This window comes from Nomia melanderi, chromosome 14, assembly GCF_051020985.1.
Source record: "Nomia melanderi isolate GNS246 chromosome 14, iyNomMela1, whole genome shotgun sequence".
Lineage (NCBI taxonomy): Eukaryota > Metazoa > Arthropoda > Insecta > Hymenoptera > Halictidae > Nomia > Nomia melanderi.
The window spans coordinates 13,391,133-13,406,811 of NC_135012.1; the positions used below are offsets into that span (position 1 = coordinate 13,391,133).

At 46.9% G+C, this 15,679-nt stretch overlaps 2 protein-coding genes across 13 annotated transcripts in view; one reads left to right on the forward strand and one right to left on the reverse strand.

The window, feature by feature from the left end:
- Positions 1-3: 3 nt before the first annotated feature.
- Positions 4-2,334, reverse strand: LOC116429009 (protein LSM12). The gene is made up of 3 exons (XM_031981369.2): positions 2,164-2,334; positions 1,250-1,626; positions 4-1,174 (listed from the first exon to the last, which is right to left on the reverse strand). The coding sequence occupies exons 1-3, from the start codon at positions 2,282-2,284 to the stop codon at positions 1,079-1,081; spliced, it is 594 nt and encodes a 197-aa protein (XP_031837229.1). The 5' UTR covers positions 2,285-2,334; the 3' UTR covers positions 4-1,078.
- Positions 2,335-3,056: 722 nt separating this feature from the next.
- Positions 3,057-15,679, forward strand: part of LOC116429008 (QRFP-like peptide receptor) — a 55,128-nt gene continuing 42,505 nt past the window's right edge. For 7 of the 12 annotated variants that reach the window (XR_013000104.1, XR_004235406.2, XR_013000103.1 and 4 more), the window contains exons 1-3: positions 3,059-3,270; positions 13,388-13,881; positions 15,329-15,459. Coding sequence is in view for 7 of the 12 variants with exons in the window: in XM_031981363.2 (XP_031837223.1) it covers positions 13,749-13,881; positions 15,329-15,459 (264 nt within the window). In the remaining 5 variants the exon portion in view is untranslated. Of the gene's footprint in view, positions 3,271-13,387; positions 13,882-15,328; positions 15,460-15,679 lie in introns of all 12 variants that reach the window. The other 5 variants (XM_031981357.2, XM_031981359.2, XM_031981358.2 and 2 more) reach the window with 4 other exon arrangements.

Below are 15,679 nucleotides of genomic sequence, written 5' to 3' on the forward strand. Positions count from 1 at the left end.
AGCTTAGAATTTATATTACATTTATTTGTGTCTTTTCATGTAATTAATTTTATAATCTTTCTTTTCTTTCTGTTTTACAATTTCTCCGCGTTCAAAAAGTAAAGGGCACGAGACGAATTCCGTAGTTATTGCAAATGAAGTTACTCCTAAGTGCAAGCTAGACGGCAGTTGCCCTTGCACAGATCAAGTTGTTGTTTCCTTAAATAACAATTCTTTAGCTCGTTCTATGCAAGGGAATATTCTTCATTTTACAATGATGCGTCGCGACCGAAGACGTCTCGTGCCGACGCAGGCGTGATCAAGTGTAACGATTCCGTTTTTGTTCTTTGTTTACAAATTTTGAGAGATCGATAGTACCACAGTGAGCGACTTGAGACAAATGAATTTCAATTAATGAATGAACTAAGATGCCAGTCAGTTACAAAATCGAATGAGTCGTATGTGAAGATTTTTGTTGATCGTTTTACATGTCGTATTACGAGGTTGGTTTAAAAATTGTTGAACCGTTTCATACGGATTTAAATCATATCACGTGGATCGATTTCCGATATTAAAAAATTGGTACTTGTATGGCAAATGTGTCTTGCTACCACCATGTATGTCAATGATCTGTAAACAACTACTAAACGTATTTTGTAACAATGTAAAACTAAACTAAAACACACCTGCATCAGAGCACATGTATGAACAATAGTTCCAGCAGTACGTAAGATGTATGGCAGCTCGTTAGATAAAATAAACAACACTCTTCATCGAAGAGCGAGCTCTATACTAAAATTTGAGTATGATGTAGATCCATTGCTTTACAAAATGCTGCACATACAATACAATTAATGTATTTGAAACGTATTTGGAATTTGAATACTCGATTTGCACTTTGGTCGTCCCAAAATACTTGGTTAATAAAACAAATTGAATTTTCTCTATAATGCTGGTTTTCATGATAGGCTTATCTAGTAGTTCTGCAATGGTTTCTTCTTTTTTATCTGGTTTCATTCTTTCCTACTTTTCTCCAACACTGGAACTTCTGTGAAAGCATTGGTAGCTTTATTTGTAGTATAGTGCCTTTTCCGAACCTTTATTGCATAGCACCTCCTTTTTGCTTTTGCTGTTGTTGCTGTTCCCTCTGTTGTGCTTGTGCCGATGCTTCTGTATCTTTAATATGTTTTTCAACCTAACATAGTTACAGGCATTACAATAACATAGATATATTACTCTCCCTTCCTGCTTCTCTGTCCTTCACACTTACCACTTTTTTTACATGTTTGTATGCTCCAGATTCTGTATTACCATGCACATTGTCAACTTTGTACGGGGGTTTAATTGTGACATTGTCGAATACAACAATATTCGTTCCGTTCCATGTAATTTCGGGAATTGTCTTTGATATAGTATTGAAGAGTTTTTGTCCTTCTGGAGATACTCCGGCCTGCAGAGCCATTACCAGTTTCTTTTTCTCTTCAATTTGATTACGCACTCTTCTGTTTAACTTTTGCAAATTAAGGCTTTGTGGTGGTTCACTAGTTGTGGGGCTAACTTCCCGTTTTACTTGGACCTCAGATACCAAGGATAAATTTACTATGTGTACGTCATTTAAAGTAGGTGCTCCACTCGAAGAAGGACATTCTGATTATTGTTGGTTAAGGAATCATAGAATACGTTCAACGCGGAAAGATCGGCATATTTTCATTAGACAGAAATTATTTCTGTCAGAATGAGTCTCCTATCACAGTTGACTCTGAGGTTATAATCGAGCTAACAAATCTCGTCTTTTCGGGCCGGAAACGCTTCGTTCGCGATTTTCACGGATGAGAAAGGTGAAAGTAACTATCGGGAATGTGGAAATGCATTCGAGAACGTATACAACCGAGAAACAAAACCAATGGAAATTCCAGCATGGTTGATTGAATGACGAAACTAACCTGACTTCGCGTAGCTGGTTAGGAAATAAGCAAATAATTGACAAGCGGTACCGCAGGTTGTCCGTGAAAAATCGCGAAACGGAACGTAATTGTCGTCAATTAAAGATCACGAAATCTGTCGCGGGCTACAGGGAAAATTATTTACACTGTGGCAATGTTAAACGAGCGACGGATGAACGCTGGATGCATGTACACGTCGGTTACGGTAAGAATTTCCGGGGAATTTATATGAAAAGGATACTCAGTATCAACATTTTAGTTTGTGGATCGAATGCCAACACCTCGCCTTCGATCTCCTCCTTGTAACAAGTTTTACAGGCCACCGTACTCCCAATGCTGAAACAATCGTTGGCGCCGGCCATTTTTCACTACGGACTCAGAACCGCGGGCTCCCTGTCGCCATCTGTTCTAATTTCAAATGTCTCGCGAAATTCCCACCATTTTCGCCATTCCCGGTGTGCGTTGCGGCTCGTAGTGTTTGGATCTTGCGCTCGTCGGCTAATTACCAGTGATAACTCGATCCTTTCGAATCGTACACCGATTACATCGTTTCTCCGACATTCTTCGTTCTGCTAACAAATGGGGTGAGTCATTTCTCCATCGTTAAACAGCCAATTCTTTTTTTCTTAGAGTATCGATAAAATTAGAAGCCCGCCGTTGCATTAGAAACGTTCGACGAACGTCCGAAAGTTCCGAAACGCGTGTCTATTCACTTTCAAAGGATATATTTCGATAGAGAATCAAAGCAGTCGTGGTTCAACGTTAAATAGAATCTAGATTCTTAGCTTCTAGTTTAGTAAAATCTATCTTCTTATCCTTGCTGTATATTTTATCTGTGACAAAGCATCTGCCTCTAGAAAAGCCTGTTCGGTCGATCAAACTAATCATCTGCCTGTTAAGGGTTCGAACGCCATAGAGAAAGCTCAATGCCACCTAACCATAATTACCAGGAGTATGCCAATGCCCTAAACATTTGCATATCATCTTTGTTTCTAATTTGTTTAAAAATTTTAGGTTCGACCAAGAAGTGCGCGTTCGCTGCGACGATCTTCGGTCATCTTCGTTCATCGTTCGAGGAACTTCGTCCGGAGTCGGGGTGAGTCGGGGCGATTCGGGTTGGCGGGTAGTTCTGTAAGTCGCGTGGCTTCGGACGTTCAGTGTATAGATATCGCTGCGCTGAACAACATCGCGATATCATTTTTAACGTGTTTCTTTATTCATTTTCCGCGACTGTCAACCGAAAAGTGACCAGTGAGTGAACCAAACGCAACGTTGTTCATCAAATGCAGTGTCCACCATGGTGCACAGTGGTCCGCCTCCGGTTTCTTCAGCATCTCCTTTCTGATACGTGAGTGACCACTTTGAACATTTTCATTTTGACTAACCTATTTCCTTGAGAACGCCACACAATTATCTCTCGCATCATTATTTATACTTGCTTCTTGTATCGCGCGAATTATCATAATAACGTTAACATTATAGCATTCCAAATTCTTATTTGTATTACAAGTATGCAAAATCCACGGTATAGCGACGCGTTACCCAAAGCTTTCTTAATGGACATTCCCGTCCATTCGCGCCCCACTTAAGACGTTCCATTAATTTTCATAGAATCATAACCGGGCTGACCTTTAGCACGCGTTACCCCTATACACAATAATGGCCTGTCAGGTTGACGTTTATCGGCGAAAAGCTTTCTGACGGATCCACTAACGTTACACGAAGGTCGATGGAAACGGAAGATGTTAGTGTGTGAAACTCGAGACACGATATCGTTTCGCGTCACGATGATTGTCCGTGCACGATCGTTAGGTCTTTTATACGCTTCCACTGGGAAACCGTTATCGGTAGTTTCTATCTGCTCCATTCAGCGCCGACGTCGAACATTAATTATTCATAATTTATTCGTAATTTATTCGACGACGAAATCCAGAGAGCCGATCCTTGGATTTCTCGCGACGAAAATTAATGATGTTGTCCAGGTTTATCGAAAAGTTCTGCTGTTTACCGGCATTTCTAATTCGAGTGCCCAAGGGCAAGAAAGTTTCGCGACTTCTCGAACCCGTGCAAAGCTCCGCTGCAATCAAATTAGTTTCGTGAGAGCGAGTTCCGACTCGCTGAAACGCTACGCGAACTTCAGCTTCTCGCTAAAAATCCGTGGCTTCGTTGTTTGCTTCGTTTAATCGGTCCGCGCGTTTATTTCCTTTTCGAGGGAAGCGCGACTTGTTCCTATCCGTTCTGCTCTTTAATGCCGGCGTTGAACAACATTCCGTGGATAATTGTTTGTCGTTCGGTCAGCTCGTATTTGAAAATTGTACCTAATTAATTGCTAGAGCGTTGTACAATCGGTTCGTTTGTCCAGGGCATTTAGCATCAGCTTTGAATACAGGATCGATCGGAGTTCAATTGACGTCTCTCTTGATTCAATGTACATCGTCGAGACAACAGTGGTCGCCTTTAATTCGCCCTTAGAAATCTCTGATCGCCTAAACATCCGTACAGCGATCGTCGCAGTTGAAACTTTATGATCGTCGAATTATAGAATAAGATGCAGCGGCCCACACGATCATCAGACCTAGTTATACTCCAACCGGGGGAAGTCTAAACGATCCTCTCTCTCTCTCTCTCTCTCTTTCTATACGTGTATGTATATACATATATATATATGTACGTACTGTCCAATAATTCACGCCGGTTAGGCCACAGGCGGCCATTCGAGATAAATCATTGGGCTATTCTGCAAAATGATTTTCCAGCAGAACGCGTATTCCTGATAACAGACGCTCGCGTTTCCTTCCCTCGCGTTCGATCCCGCTCGCGTGCTGGCTGCGGAGAATTGTCGAGCAGTTTTGTTCGTTCGAACAAAAAACACTCTGAAACGCTTCCGACCACGTGAACAGCCGATTGATTGGGAAATAATATGCATCGGCAGGCGAGGAGCTATTGACTCTATCTTCGATACAGAACGAATCGCGTGTAAAATCGTGTTCGGAATGCGCTAGAATATCGTTTCAGTATCATTCCAATCCGAGCCTCGATATCGCGGATCGACTGGATTGTATACCTCCCGATCGAACGCGTGCAATAAACGCCATCTTTTGTTCCCGACAAACGTCCCTCGCTTTCGTTTAGAAATAAACACAGGAGGGCGACCCAGTTTACTTTTTACAAGCTTTGTTATGAAATTAGCCGCACGGGAAATAGGAAAATCGATTTAGTCTGGTACATTAACAAGAATTGCACGGAATCTCGGAATAGTATTCTTTTATTCATGGAATCGCTCCCTTTCGCGTACTACGAGTTCCGCAGTCTCTCTTCCGCTGTAAACACACACCGATAAAGAACTCTTGAAACAGCCTCTCGATGCACCGAGATGATACGCGATCGCGTAAACAGTATCATATTTCTTCAAACTACAAAGTGCCAACACAATCGCGGTCAGTGTGTACCAATTTGATCCTTGCTTACGGAATAGTTAATTTACTGGCCGTATTTCGTAAACGAAACGGGATCTCGTTGTCGGCGAACAACCGAACGATGGACGCAACGACAATGTTCATATTAAACCAATTTACCAACAATATCCGACTGCGTTCTAGCAACGCGCAACAAAGTAAAATTACAGAGATCCGCTGTCTCGAATTGCAATTCGAGCGCAATGTTCCGAGAGAGATAAACCGTTTCGTCGCGACACGGTAGACGCGAATAATCGTGAAAGACCGACGAATTCCTCTCATGAAAGATGCAGAGCTGCTTTTCTTGCCGGTTGTTGATCTCTGGGACGGTTCGTTCACCAGGTTCGTGACAGAGGACAGGTAAAGGCGATCTCGCTGGCGTCGACTGCCTCATAAATAGAAACGCACGGCGGGTTTGCGCCGAAAACGTGGCCCGGGGAACGCGTAAATCATAGAAACGTCCGCTGGCTGACACCGTACGGTCCTCGGTTAGGGAAATATCGGAACCAGTCCGAAACAGAGGGAACACTGCTGTTCCGAACGAATACGTTCCGCTCGTATCTTCGCCAGCCCCCTGCTTTTCCCTTCGGCTTCGTTTATTTTCATCGGAACTCCGGGACGTCGGATCTTTTTCCTCTCGGCTGGTCGAAGAATTTACCATGACGTGCCTCGATTCTGCTCAAATTCCATTTCCCTCGAATCGCTGCCGCGTCTCGTTGGGATCGCGCAGTATCGTCCAGCTAGATCTTGGCCCGTTCGACGGGTGTACGTATCTGGGTCGGTCGGTCCACGCGACGACTCGCTTTTGATATCCAGTCCTGGCCCATCATCGGGGGACCGGCTGCTCGACGGACACCAGGAACGCCGGGACCGGTGAAAAATTTGCCGCGTGCGGACCGAATAGCGCGCGGTGACTCGATTCGCGCGAGCTCTCTCCTATAAATACTAGTTTATTGCGAACACGTGGCGGGCTGTTTAGCTGCATAAATTGAACCGTGTTATCGAACCTGCCTCGCGTCCGGATCAGCCAGCGGGCAGACGGCGAATGTAGTTCATCGGAGAGTACTCCTCGCGCTTGAGAATTCGCGTCAACTACCCCTTTGATGTTCCCCGCGCACCTCGTCCCTCCTGCTTCCTTAATCGTTGGGAGGATACTCAAGACGGCGCTCCATCGACTCGGTGTTCCCCGGAATCCCACTTTTCGCCGAACGTTTGCGAACTTGTCGGACGAAATGCTTTCGAAGAGTTTCGGGAGAAACCAGCCGACTTGCTTTCGAAAAGATTTCAGCGCTTACAGCGGTTACGTTCTTGGATTACCCGAGGGTTTCTCGTACAGCTTCGTTCTCGAGAATCGTGTTGACTTTGGAACGCGTTCTATTTTCCTTTCGATGCTGTTCGATTGATTATTATTGCCAATGTTGGTTGACTGTGTAACGAGAGGTCTGGAAACACGATAGATGGAAAAATGATGGGTTCCGACACATGTTGCATTGCGTAACGAAGGCCCCCTTATCGGTTAGACGGGAACAAATGATCGTTCGAACGAAATTTTCCAGAATAATTAGGGTATTGGGTCGAGATAACGTCGTAGAAGGAGCCGTGTGTCCTATTCTACTTGGTCGTCGCGAGGCAGAGCGAGGCGAGCGAGGCGAGGCGAGGCGAGGCGAGGCGAGATGGTCGGACGTGCCGGAACGGATCCGAGATACGTCGTATCGACGAGCGAAGAGGCGTTGTTACGCGGTTCGACTCTTGTCATCGGGAATTCACTTCTCGAGCAGAAGCTCCGAGGTCGTTGGCAGTGAGCCCGCGCGGGATTCGGCTTCGCGATCGACAGAGCGTATTTTCAGAAAGATTTACCGCGACAGAAAAAATAATATCCCGGGTGAAATCCTCTCGTCGCGTTGCTTGTAGCCGATTTTATTATCGCGGTTAGTTTTTCACGGAGGACCGTGGACTGTTAAAAAAATACGGGCGTCGTGGAACAATGGTTACAAGAAACAAGGAGCGAACCGAAAGCCCATTAACTACGCTCGGACTTGGAATAAATTTAAATTTAGCGCCTGCCAACGCGCGCTGCTGTTTGTCACCTATCGTGACAGCCGAAGATAAACAACGTTTCAATGAAAATAAAGGATTCGCTGGAACGTTAGGGCGCGCCGTAATCTACGAAACTCTGTTACTCCCGTTAACAGAAATGCGCGCTCAACCGATTCTCGTTCTCGTATAGTTGTTAACGGTTGTTTCCAACGATTAAAAATTAGAGTTTCCGATGGAACTCGCGCAACTTGCGAAATTCCGGCGTGCACGCGAAATTCTAGTAGTTTGCACAAAATTGTCGAGGTAGCGCAAAAGTTTGCGGGTCGGACCACCGCACAATTTTCGGTAATTTTCATCTCGGGGCCGGCTCAAAGTTCCTACTCCGATCAGCCATAGCCTCTAATTATTGGTGTTCGCGCTTATTTTCGGTCCCGGTTATTCCGAACCGGCTCGATTATCGATCGTGCCTCGATAGTTCCTCGTTCGACCGTGCTCTGGCACTGTAGGATTTTCACATTGCCAGACTTGAGTCGCCGAAATTGTTCGTTACAACGTCACCGGTAATTCCGTGACGTTCCACAGTTCCTGTAATTTGATATTCTCTTTTCGCCCGAAATTGTTTGCGCATACCGGTCGCGCAAAGGTCTCGTTCGTTTCTAATTTCCGTACTCGCGACAGTGGGGCAGAGAGTCGAGATCGATAGTCGTATAAACTTCTGTGATATAATAAAACCTGGATCCTAAGATATTAGGGCAGGTGAATGTAATGCCCCGCAACGTGGAATCGTGTGTGATGCCTTCATCCATAATAAACTTCTTGATTTCCGTTTCTTCCTGCCACTCGAAATAGCCGGCATGCATAATTCAGGTGCATCGAAACGGTAGCTGCCCTGCATACTTGATTGGCTCAATCAGCAAAATATCAGGAACCTTTGACGCATGGAGGGACCCAATTTTCATTTGGCTTGCTTTAAAAATAATTGCCGCTTCTCGCAGGGTCTCCCAGAATTCCGCAATTATATTTTGACGTTGGAACTTTAAGAAATTAGTTGAAGTAGCTCTAGAAGTTCCAGCGCGGAATCGGTTGACGGTAACGCGTCGCGACCGAAAGCGAGTAACGCGAGCTTAATTCGCCGCGGACGGTTAACGCTTTTTCTCCGGCGAGCGTGTACACGACGACACGATCTAAATTTAGCCGGGAACTAAATGGACGTGGCTACTAACGAGATTCGTCTTTTGCGAATAAACGGCCTTTCAGACGCGCGCGCGTACGAGCCGGACGGGGCAAGACGACGCAAGCTCCCGCCGCACCTGTCAATCAAGCAACTTGTACGTCGCGGATGTCGAAGTGATTCTATTCCGACACGATTCTATTTCTTATCGAATCCCTCTTATCGCGCTCTCGTACTATGTAGGTCCGGTATCTTTCGTCAGCTTCTCTCTCTTGATGTTTCTAGACTTTCTGATTTATGATTGCGCTTCCTAATTACCGAATTTATGGCCCGGCAGATTATAGTCGTGCGCGCGGAAGATAAATATACGAGCGGCTCGCCTCGGCGAAAATTGGATTGGAAGTCGCTTATACGGTAACGACCGCGGCAACAATAAAAAAGTGATAGGTTTTTATTGGATATTCGTTAATTGGTACGCAAAGGAAAGTGGTGAACAGAAACGACGGTGGATCGAGAAAGTAAATGATTTTCTTCGGCTATTAGAGGTCTTTAGCGACACGCGAAGTTTTATCTACAAATAGTCCTTCATTTTCTACGCATTCTCGAGTTTCGCAGTTGGAAATTGTTGAACGGTTCGCGTCGGTATCGCGCGGACGAGGGGAATTACAGGAGTTAATGACAATAATGATAGTGCTCGCCGCGATAAGGCGCATCGACAGAAGATACAGCGAACGTACGAACGGCGCGTGCTCTGAGGTCGGGGTTAAATTAATCTTCGCGCGATAATTACGCTATCGATAAGATCAAACGGTGACCGTATCTCGTTGGACCATCGGCCATCCTTTTCCTCTTTCCTCTTTGCATGCGATATCGCGGCCCGAAAAGTGTGTCGCACGTGTTCTTCCCGGAAATGATTCGGAACCCGATGACAGTCACGACGCTATGATTAGAATCTTCGGTGAAGAAGGAGAAAGTATTGGTCTTAACGATCTTTTAATAATTTCCAAATATTTATCGCTCGCCGAATCAACGGTGTTGATTTATTATTGCCGCGGCGAAATGTCCACGTTGCCCGGAAACGGAGAACAAGAAGAGAAAAGCACGCGTTTAGAAGAACTTCATTTGAATTGCTTATTCGCGCTCGTTTACTGAAATTCCAGCGAAGAAATCATCGAATGGCAATGGTACACGCCTTTCATTTGGAAAATGTTAATTCGGACACATTCAGCCGAGATTTACGTTCCTCGATTCTCACGGAGGTCCCCAGCATCCTTATCAAAGATCTTTAGGAGGGGTCGTAAATTGTTTGCAACCTTTTTCTCTCGTGAAATGAAGAAACGTAGGTCGTTCGCGGTGATTCCTACGCAATGATCGAGTGTCCGGGGGCCCCGTCGTTCCGCTTTGAAAAAGCGTCGAAATACGATAAATACGGGCGACGCGTGACCGAGCGTTTAAACTAATTTGGAAATTGGTTCACGGTGAACGGGAGCGCATTATCATAGAACACACGCGTGCGATCTCGAAGCCCCTATCCGTCGCAGGATCTAGTCCGCTCGAGCGACGCGTAACAAGAAAAATACATTAGGTCGAAAACGGTTCGCGCTACCTGTAGCTTCGGGACACGCGCTGCAACGTTCCGCATAGTGATCGCCACCGATGCGACGTGTTGCGTAACTATTTAAACGAGATTTACGCGAGCCGATTAGGCTCGAAAATGATCGCTCCGCGAATCGGATCACCCGCCGATCGAGGGAGGTTCGGCCAAGGCGATCCATAAATTTTGCTCGGCCGTTAATTGAAAGCCCGCGACGGATCGTTTGGCTTTTGTCTTCTTTTTGCTTGCCCTCGTTGAACGCGAAAGCGTTATCGTCGCGCGACACTGGAATACACGATGAGCCGGATTCCATCGTTCCATTATCGAGCACGTTCCCCGGGCATTCGTAATGTAAATTGCTCCGAATTTTAATCCATTCATGTTTAATCGCGCTTACCGGGGGTGTCGATGGTCGAGGAGTCGGTTTATTAACGGATTAATTAGAGAGTTTTAGCGGACGCGGGAGTCCGGACGGCCGGGGAATTGAAATAATCCGGCGCCGTGTGGACCGTGTTCCCTTCCAGTCACGTGGTCACAGGGACTCGCCGAAGCTTTTTCATTAATGAAACCTCGGCTTTAATGTGTCCAGCGTATCGATAATCTTAACGAGTTTGCTCGGACGGTACACACGTCCTGCTTCCTGTCTCATTCGGGTAGTGATGTTCGGCGGTCGGATCAATAATCGATAGCCATCCATACACAATAATCACGGACACGTGTGCACGTGCACGTCGTTCGGATCTCCGGAGTGAAACGCTCGCATTGTCGCGAAACGCGACGCACCGATGCATATTAACTACGATCCTGCTGCGGTCTCACGTAATGTATTGGTCGCGCACGCAGCCGTCTCGATGCGTCGGAAACTGACAAATCGAGTCTGTCGAAAACGGGACGGGACGGGACGGGACGGGACGGGACGCGGATTAATCGCGGCCGATGCCCGTAGCCGTCACTTTTTGCGGCTTTCCTCCGATATCCGCCGGAAAACGATATTAACCGTTTGATCGCGGCCCTTCCGTTACGATGGGAAACTGGTTTCGATTTTAAAATTGAAGATATCGCGGCTGATGCGCTCGACAGATATCCGCGTGGCTCGACCGCGAGAGAAAAATGTTACGCCGTCATTTTCGTGACGGTTTATCACCGATACGTTCCGAGCTATCGATTTCTTTCCATTGTGACGTATCTGGAAAAGCTTATGCCTCAGCGTGCTCGGGGATCGAGCGTAATGCGCGGTGAAAGCGGTCCGCATTCTTAGCGGTGGAGCCGTTCCTGCGATTTCGCGGTCAAAGGATTGCGAAACGCGCAATCAGCTTTGGCTCGAGCGGACGACGAAATTGATACGCGACGCGACCCCCAGCGAAAGAACGTTTCGTGTCAAGGTTCCTCCTCGGCGACGTCGCGGCGAAAAGCGGGCGGAAATACGACGGGAGATTTATTGAAATCCGCTCCGCGAGTTCGGTAATATATGACCGATTCGATTCGGACCCTCTTCGCCGGGAGATCGCGCGGAATTATTGGACGCCGCGGGCCGGCTCCCGCATTCTCCGTAATTGCATCTTTTCCGGGGACGATGTATCAAAAAGAATTTCGCGCATTATGAGTCCACTCGATAGTAATATCCGGTTCACCCGCAAAATCGTGGCTCGGTAAATGCCGGATATTCCCGATTGAATTTTAATGCTCGTTCCCCGCGGATCGGGATCAACCGATCTCGCTCGCAATTTCGTGAAAGATTGCAGAAATTAGGGAATTTAGCTGTCCCGATGTTACACCGACGCTTTCCTCTTTGGTCGGCGCCGTTTCAGACAACTGGCGGATAGGAAAGAGGAGCAGGATAAAGGGGACGGTGGCTGCGAGATGATACTATTATCAAGGATTTTCTCGGATTTGAGGAATCCGTAGCCGTGACCTCTTTCCAACTTTATTAACTCCGATTGCCAAAACAGTCTTTTTTATCTCTTCCGCGGGGATGCAATTTCCCTCGTTCGATCCGTTCGTTGTAAAGTTTAATCACGGTCGGTTGCAAAAGACCGCTCTCCCGTTATCCGTTGGATTGTTCGTTCCGTGCCGCGAACAATCTAAATAGCAGCGTGTACTTTACAAGAATTGATTATTATTTACACGATTCAATTTACCGAACGGTTGTTCGAGACTGATTAAAATCGTAGATTAATGCGCGCGCTGCCTTCTCGATTCCTTTCAATTTCCGGAGGACCGCTGAATAATCGCGTTTAACGGGGCGAGGAACGAATTTCCGAGAGTAAACGAAAACGGTACACCGGCCGAGCGATATAATTTCACCGGGAAGCGGCGGTGGTATCTGAAATTGAATATTTAAGGATCGGTGGTCACGAAAGAGATTCTTCTACGGTTCTTTTGGGGCGGCTCGCGAGCGCCGGTTCGCCTGGAACGGATCGGATTCGCCGGTTCGATCGAAACTCCCTCGTGTTCCGGATTCCATTATTTCAGGGAATTACAGGACCGCTATAATCCGCGGTTCTTAATGAATTTGTCGAGCGACCGGCTCGCAACGGTGTGTCCCGATGCTAGGCAAATTGCAGATTCTGCTTGCGACACATGGCTTCGGTATCGGAAGCGAGGGCATAAATTCAATTTCACGTATTGTAGCCGAGGACGGAAAGCTCCCGGTGTTGATTAAAAGCTCCGCGCACTTTGCCGAGCTTCGTGAATTAATACGGATCGCTAGGACGGAATCACCTGGTCCGGATGCATAGAATTAAACCGCGTTCTCCCCCGCAAATGGAGTCGCGACGCTAAACAACTCATTCTCCGTGTGGACCTTCGCTTTTCCTATCGGTCCTAGTATTCGCTGCGAAAGCTGTCGAACATTATTAACATGGAAAGTTAATGACTGCTAACTCGGAGTTCTACGCGCACCGTTTTGCCGAGGAAAGGGAGATCGTATCCCGATTCTTGGCTGGCGTAATCGGATCGTAAGACGCGGTATACCGAGTATCAAACTTTATTTCTTCTCCCCGTGTGTTTTCTCCGCTTACCAGGGATCGATAGAAAACACCCGCTCAGCTCGTGTGCTCGGGAACGCGATGCAATTAACGTTTTTCGCGTGCGTTATCGTACAGGTTTCACTCGATCCGATTGCCGCTATTTTTATTTCAACGCGGAAAAACGTAAACTTGCGTGTTCCCTCCTTCTTGAACTGTACATTTCGTTTCGCTTCTTGCAGCGACTTGTAGGATTCTCCTTTGAATCCACGATAAAGTCTCGGTGTAGCGATAAAAAGAGAAAGAGCAAAGGGAAAACGTATGCAGAGTACTGACACTTTTTCCGCCCCCCCCCCCCCGAAAGGATAAAGAAAACGTGAAACGGCCGTGAAAAGGATGCGAGCGGTCGGACGGCGGATCAAGAGACAAAAGGTTTCTCGGCGAGGCTGCAAGCATCTCGGGGTACTCGCGAGATCAGGCTCGCAAATTACGGTGCACTTACGCGGCGCGAGCAAAGGCGCATCATGGAAAACGTCCTCGCGAGCGCTCGTCAACTGGTGTACCAGCCTCTGAAGTGTCATCGCTAAGAAGCTAATCGCAGTCATGTCGAACGGGTCTAACACGACCGACGATTTTCTCGACTACGACATCAACGAGTCGTTCAGCCACTTCGACTGGGCGGAACTTGGCCCCGTCGTCGTCGTCTATTCCCTCACGTTCATCCTTGGATTAGTCGGTGAGTACCGCTTCGTCTCGTCCGACGAGACAACTTCTCTTTCTCTTTTTCTACCACTGCCGATCGCCCGGCGAGAACGTTCCTCCTCCTTCGCGACAGCAGACAAGTATGTTGGGAAATTTGTAGGCGGCAGCTGTTTCGTAATTTAGTTTCGCTATTTGATTCGAAGCCCGCGTTCTCTTAAGCGAGAGACGAATTTGAAAGTCGAGCAAAATAATCTAGGGAAACATGCAATTTCTATGATCGATTGCACAGAGATCGATAAGGGAACGGCGCGTGAAATTCATGCTAAAATCGCACTCGCTTCTTTTCTCGTAATCCAATAGTTCCAACGGGATCACGGATTTACGAGCGGGTAATTAAGCGGAATTTCAATTTTCAGTTTGAAAATTATGGAGGTCGGAATGGCGATCCCAAGCGGATTCGCAAGGTAATCCGAATAAACATCGGGTGTTGTTCGAATATTCGCAGTCGTTCGTCGCGATCGATTCCCCGTTATCGTTTTTAACCGCGCGGCAAATTGTATCGCGCCTCGCTAGAAAAAATGATTAACTTTATCAACGATTTCCTCGGTCTTGTCATTCGCTTCCGTGCAGTACCGGTCAAACTCGACGCGCGAGTACAACGCGCGGAATGAACGGAAAGTTGAAGATTATGATGGAAATTAATTACGAGCACGATTGTCGTAATTTGAAAGGACTATGGACAAAGGCGCCGTATCAATCCCGTTCGCGGCGGCACAGAGGAGAATGGACGCGGCAACCGATGCAAATTGTCGCGCAGAATAGAGATTCCACGGGAGCGGAGCGTGGGGAAACCGCGATGCAATCTAACTTTAAGTGCGCCATAAGCGTAAAGTTTGCCGTTAATATTATTACTAAGCAGCGGCGCAAGCGTGCACGGGCGATCTAGGATTTACTTGAACGAGATTCCCTTAATTCGGAGTTACACGTGTATCCGGTCGGGGCGGAAACTTTGATAGACGGAACAGGGCCGTTGCTTATCGATTCTCGCGCCGTGTTTTCCTTCCCGTCCTGGTTCGCGAAACCATTTAGGTGCGACGAACAAGTTCTTATCGGCGTCGCAACTATCTGTTATTCTATCGTGCCATTGCCGTTTCACGCCGATCGAATTGCGCGAACCAATATGAAAGAAAACCAACGGGAAACACCGGCGAGAGATTATTCGTTTGCGTCGGGTCTTGACGGGAGAAAAATGTTAGCCGACAGAAGAGGGTAGTCTTAAATACGCTCGCGGTGGAAACAACTGTTGAATTATTCGAAAAGAGATCCATTCGACCGGCGTCGATCCGTTAAACGCGATTGTAACGCGAAATTGTAATCAACTCGCCGCGTCTCGATACCGAGGGCATCCAGAGGGGCGTGTTAATTATCAACTTTTAATGAGAAACTGCAGAAACAACGCCGCTAACGCAGTTTTATTTCAGGGAACGTCGTCATCATCGCTTCCACGCTCTGCCCGAGGTTGCGACCCCTGCCCGCGACCCCGACCAATGTCTTTCTCGGCGGTTTGGCAACGGCCGATCTCCTTCTCATACTCTTCTGCATTCCCGTTAAGGTAAGTCTCGGTTTCCAGCAAATTCGCCGTTGCTCGTTAGACAACTATACCGCGATTAACCTCGTTCTTTAAATTCTTCGAACGCCAGCTCGAACAGCATTTCCTTTGTTTCGTTCTGCAGGCTCTGTTATTTTCTAAATGAAGTATAAACCTAGGTAATCGTTGCGTTCCGAGTACAAACGCAACGTTAAATCAACGAGTGCAGAGAGTTCAGGTTTAA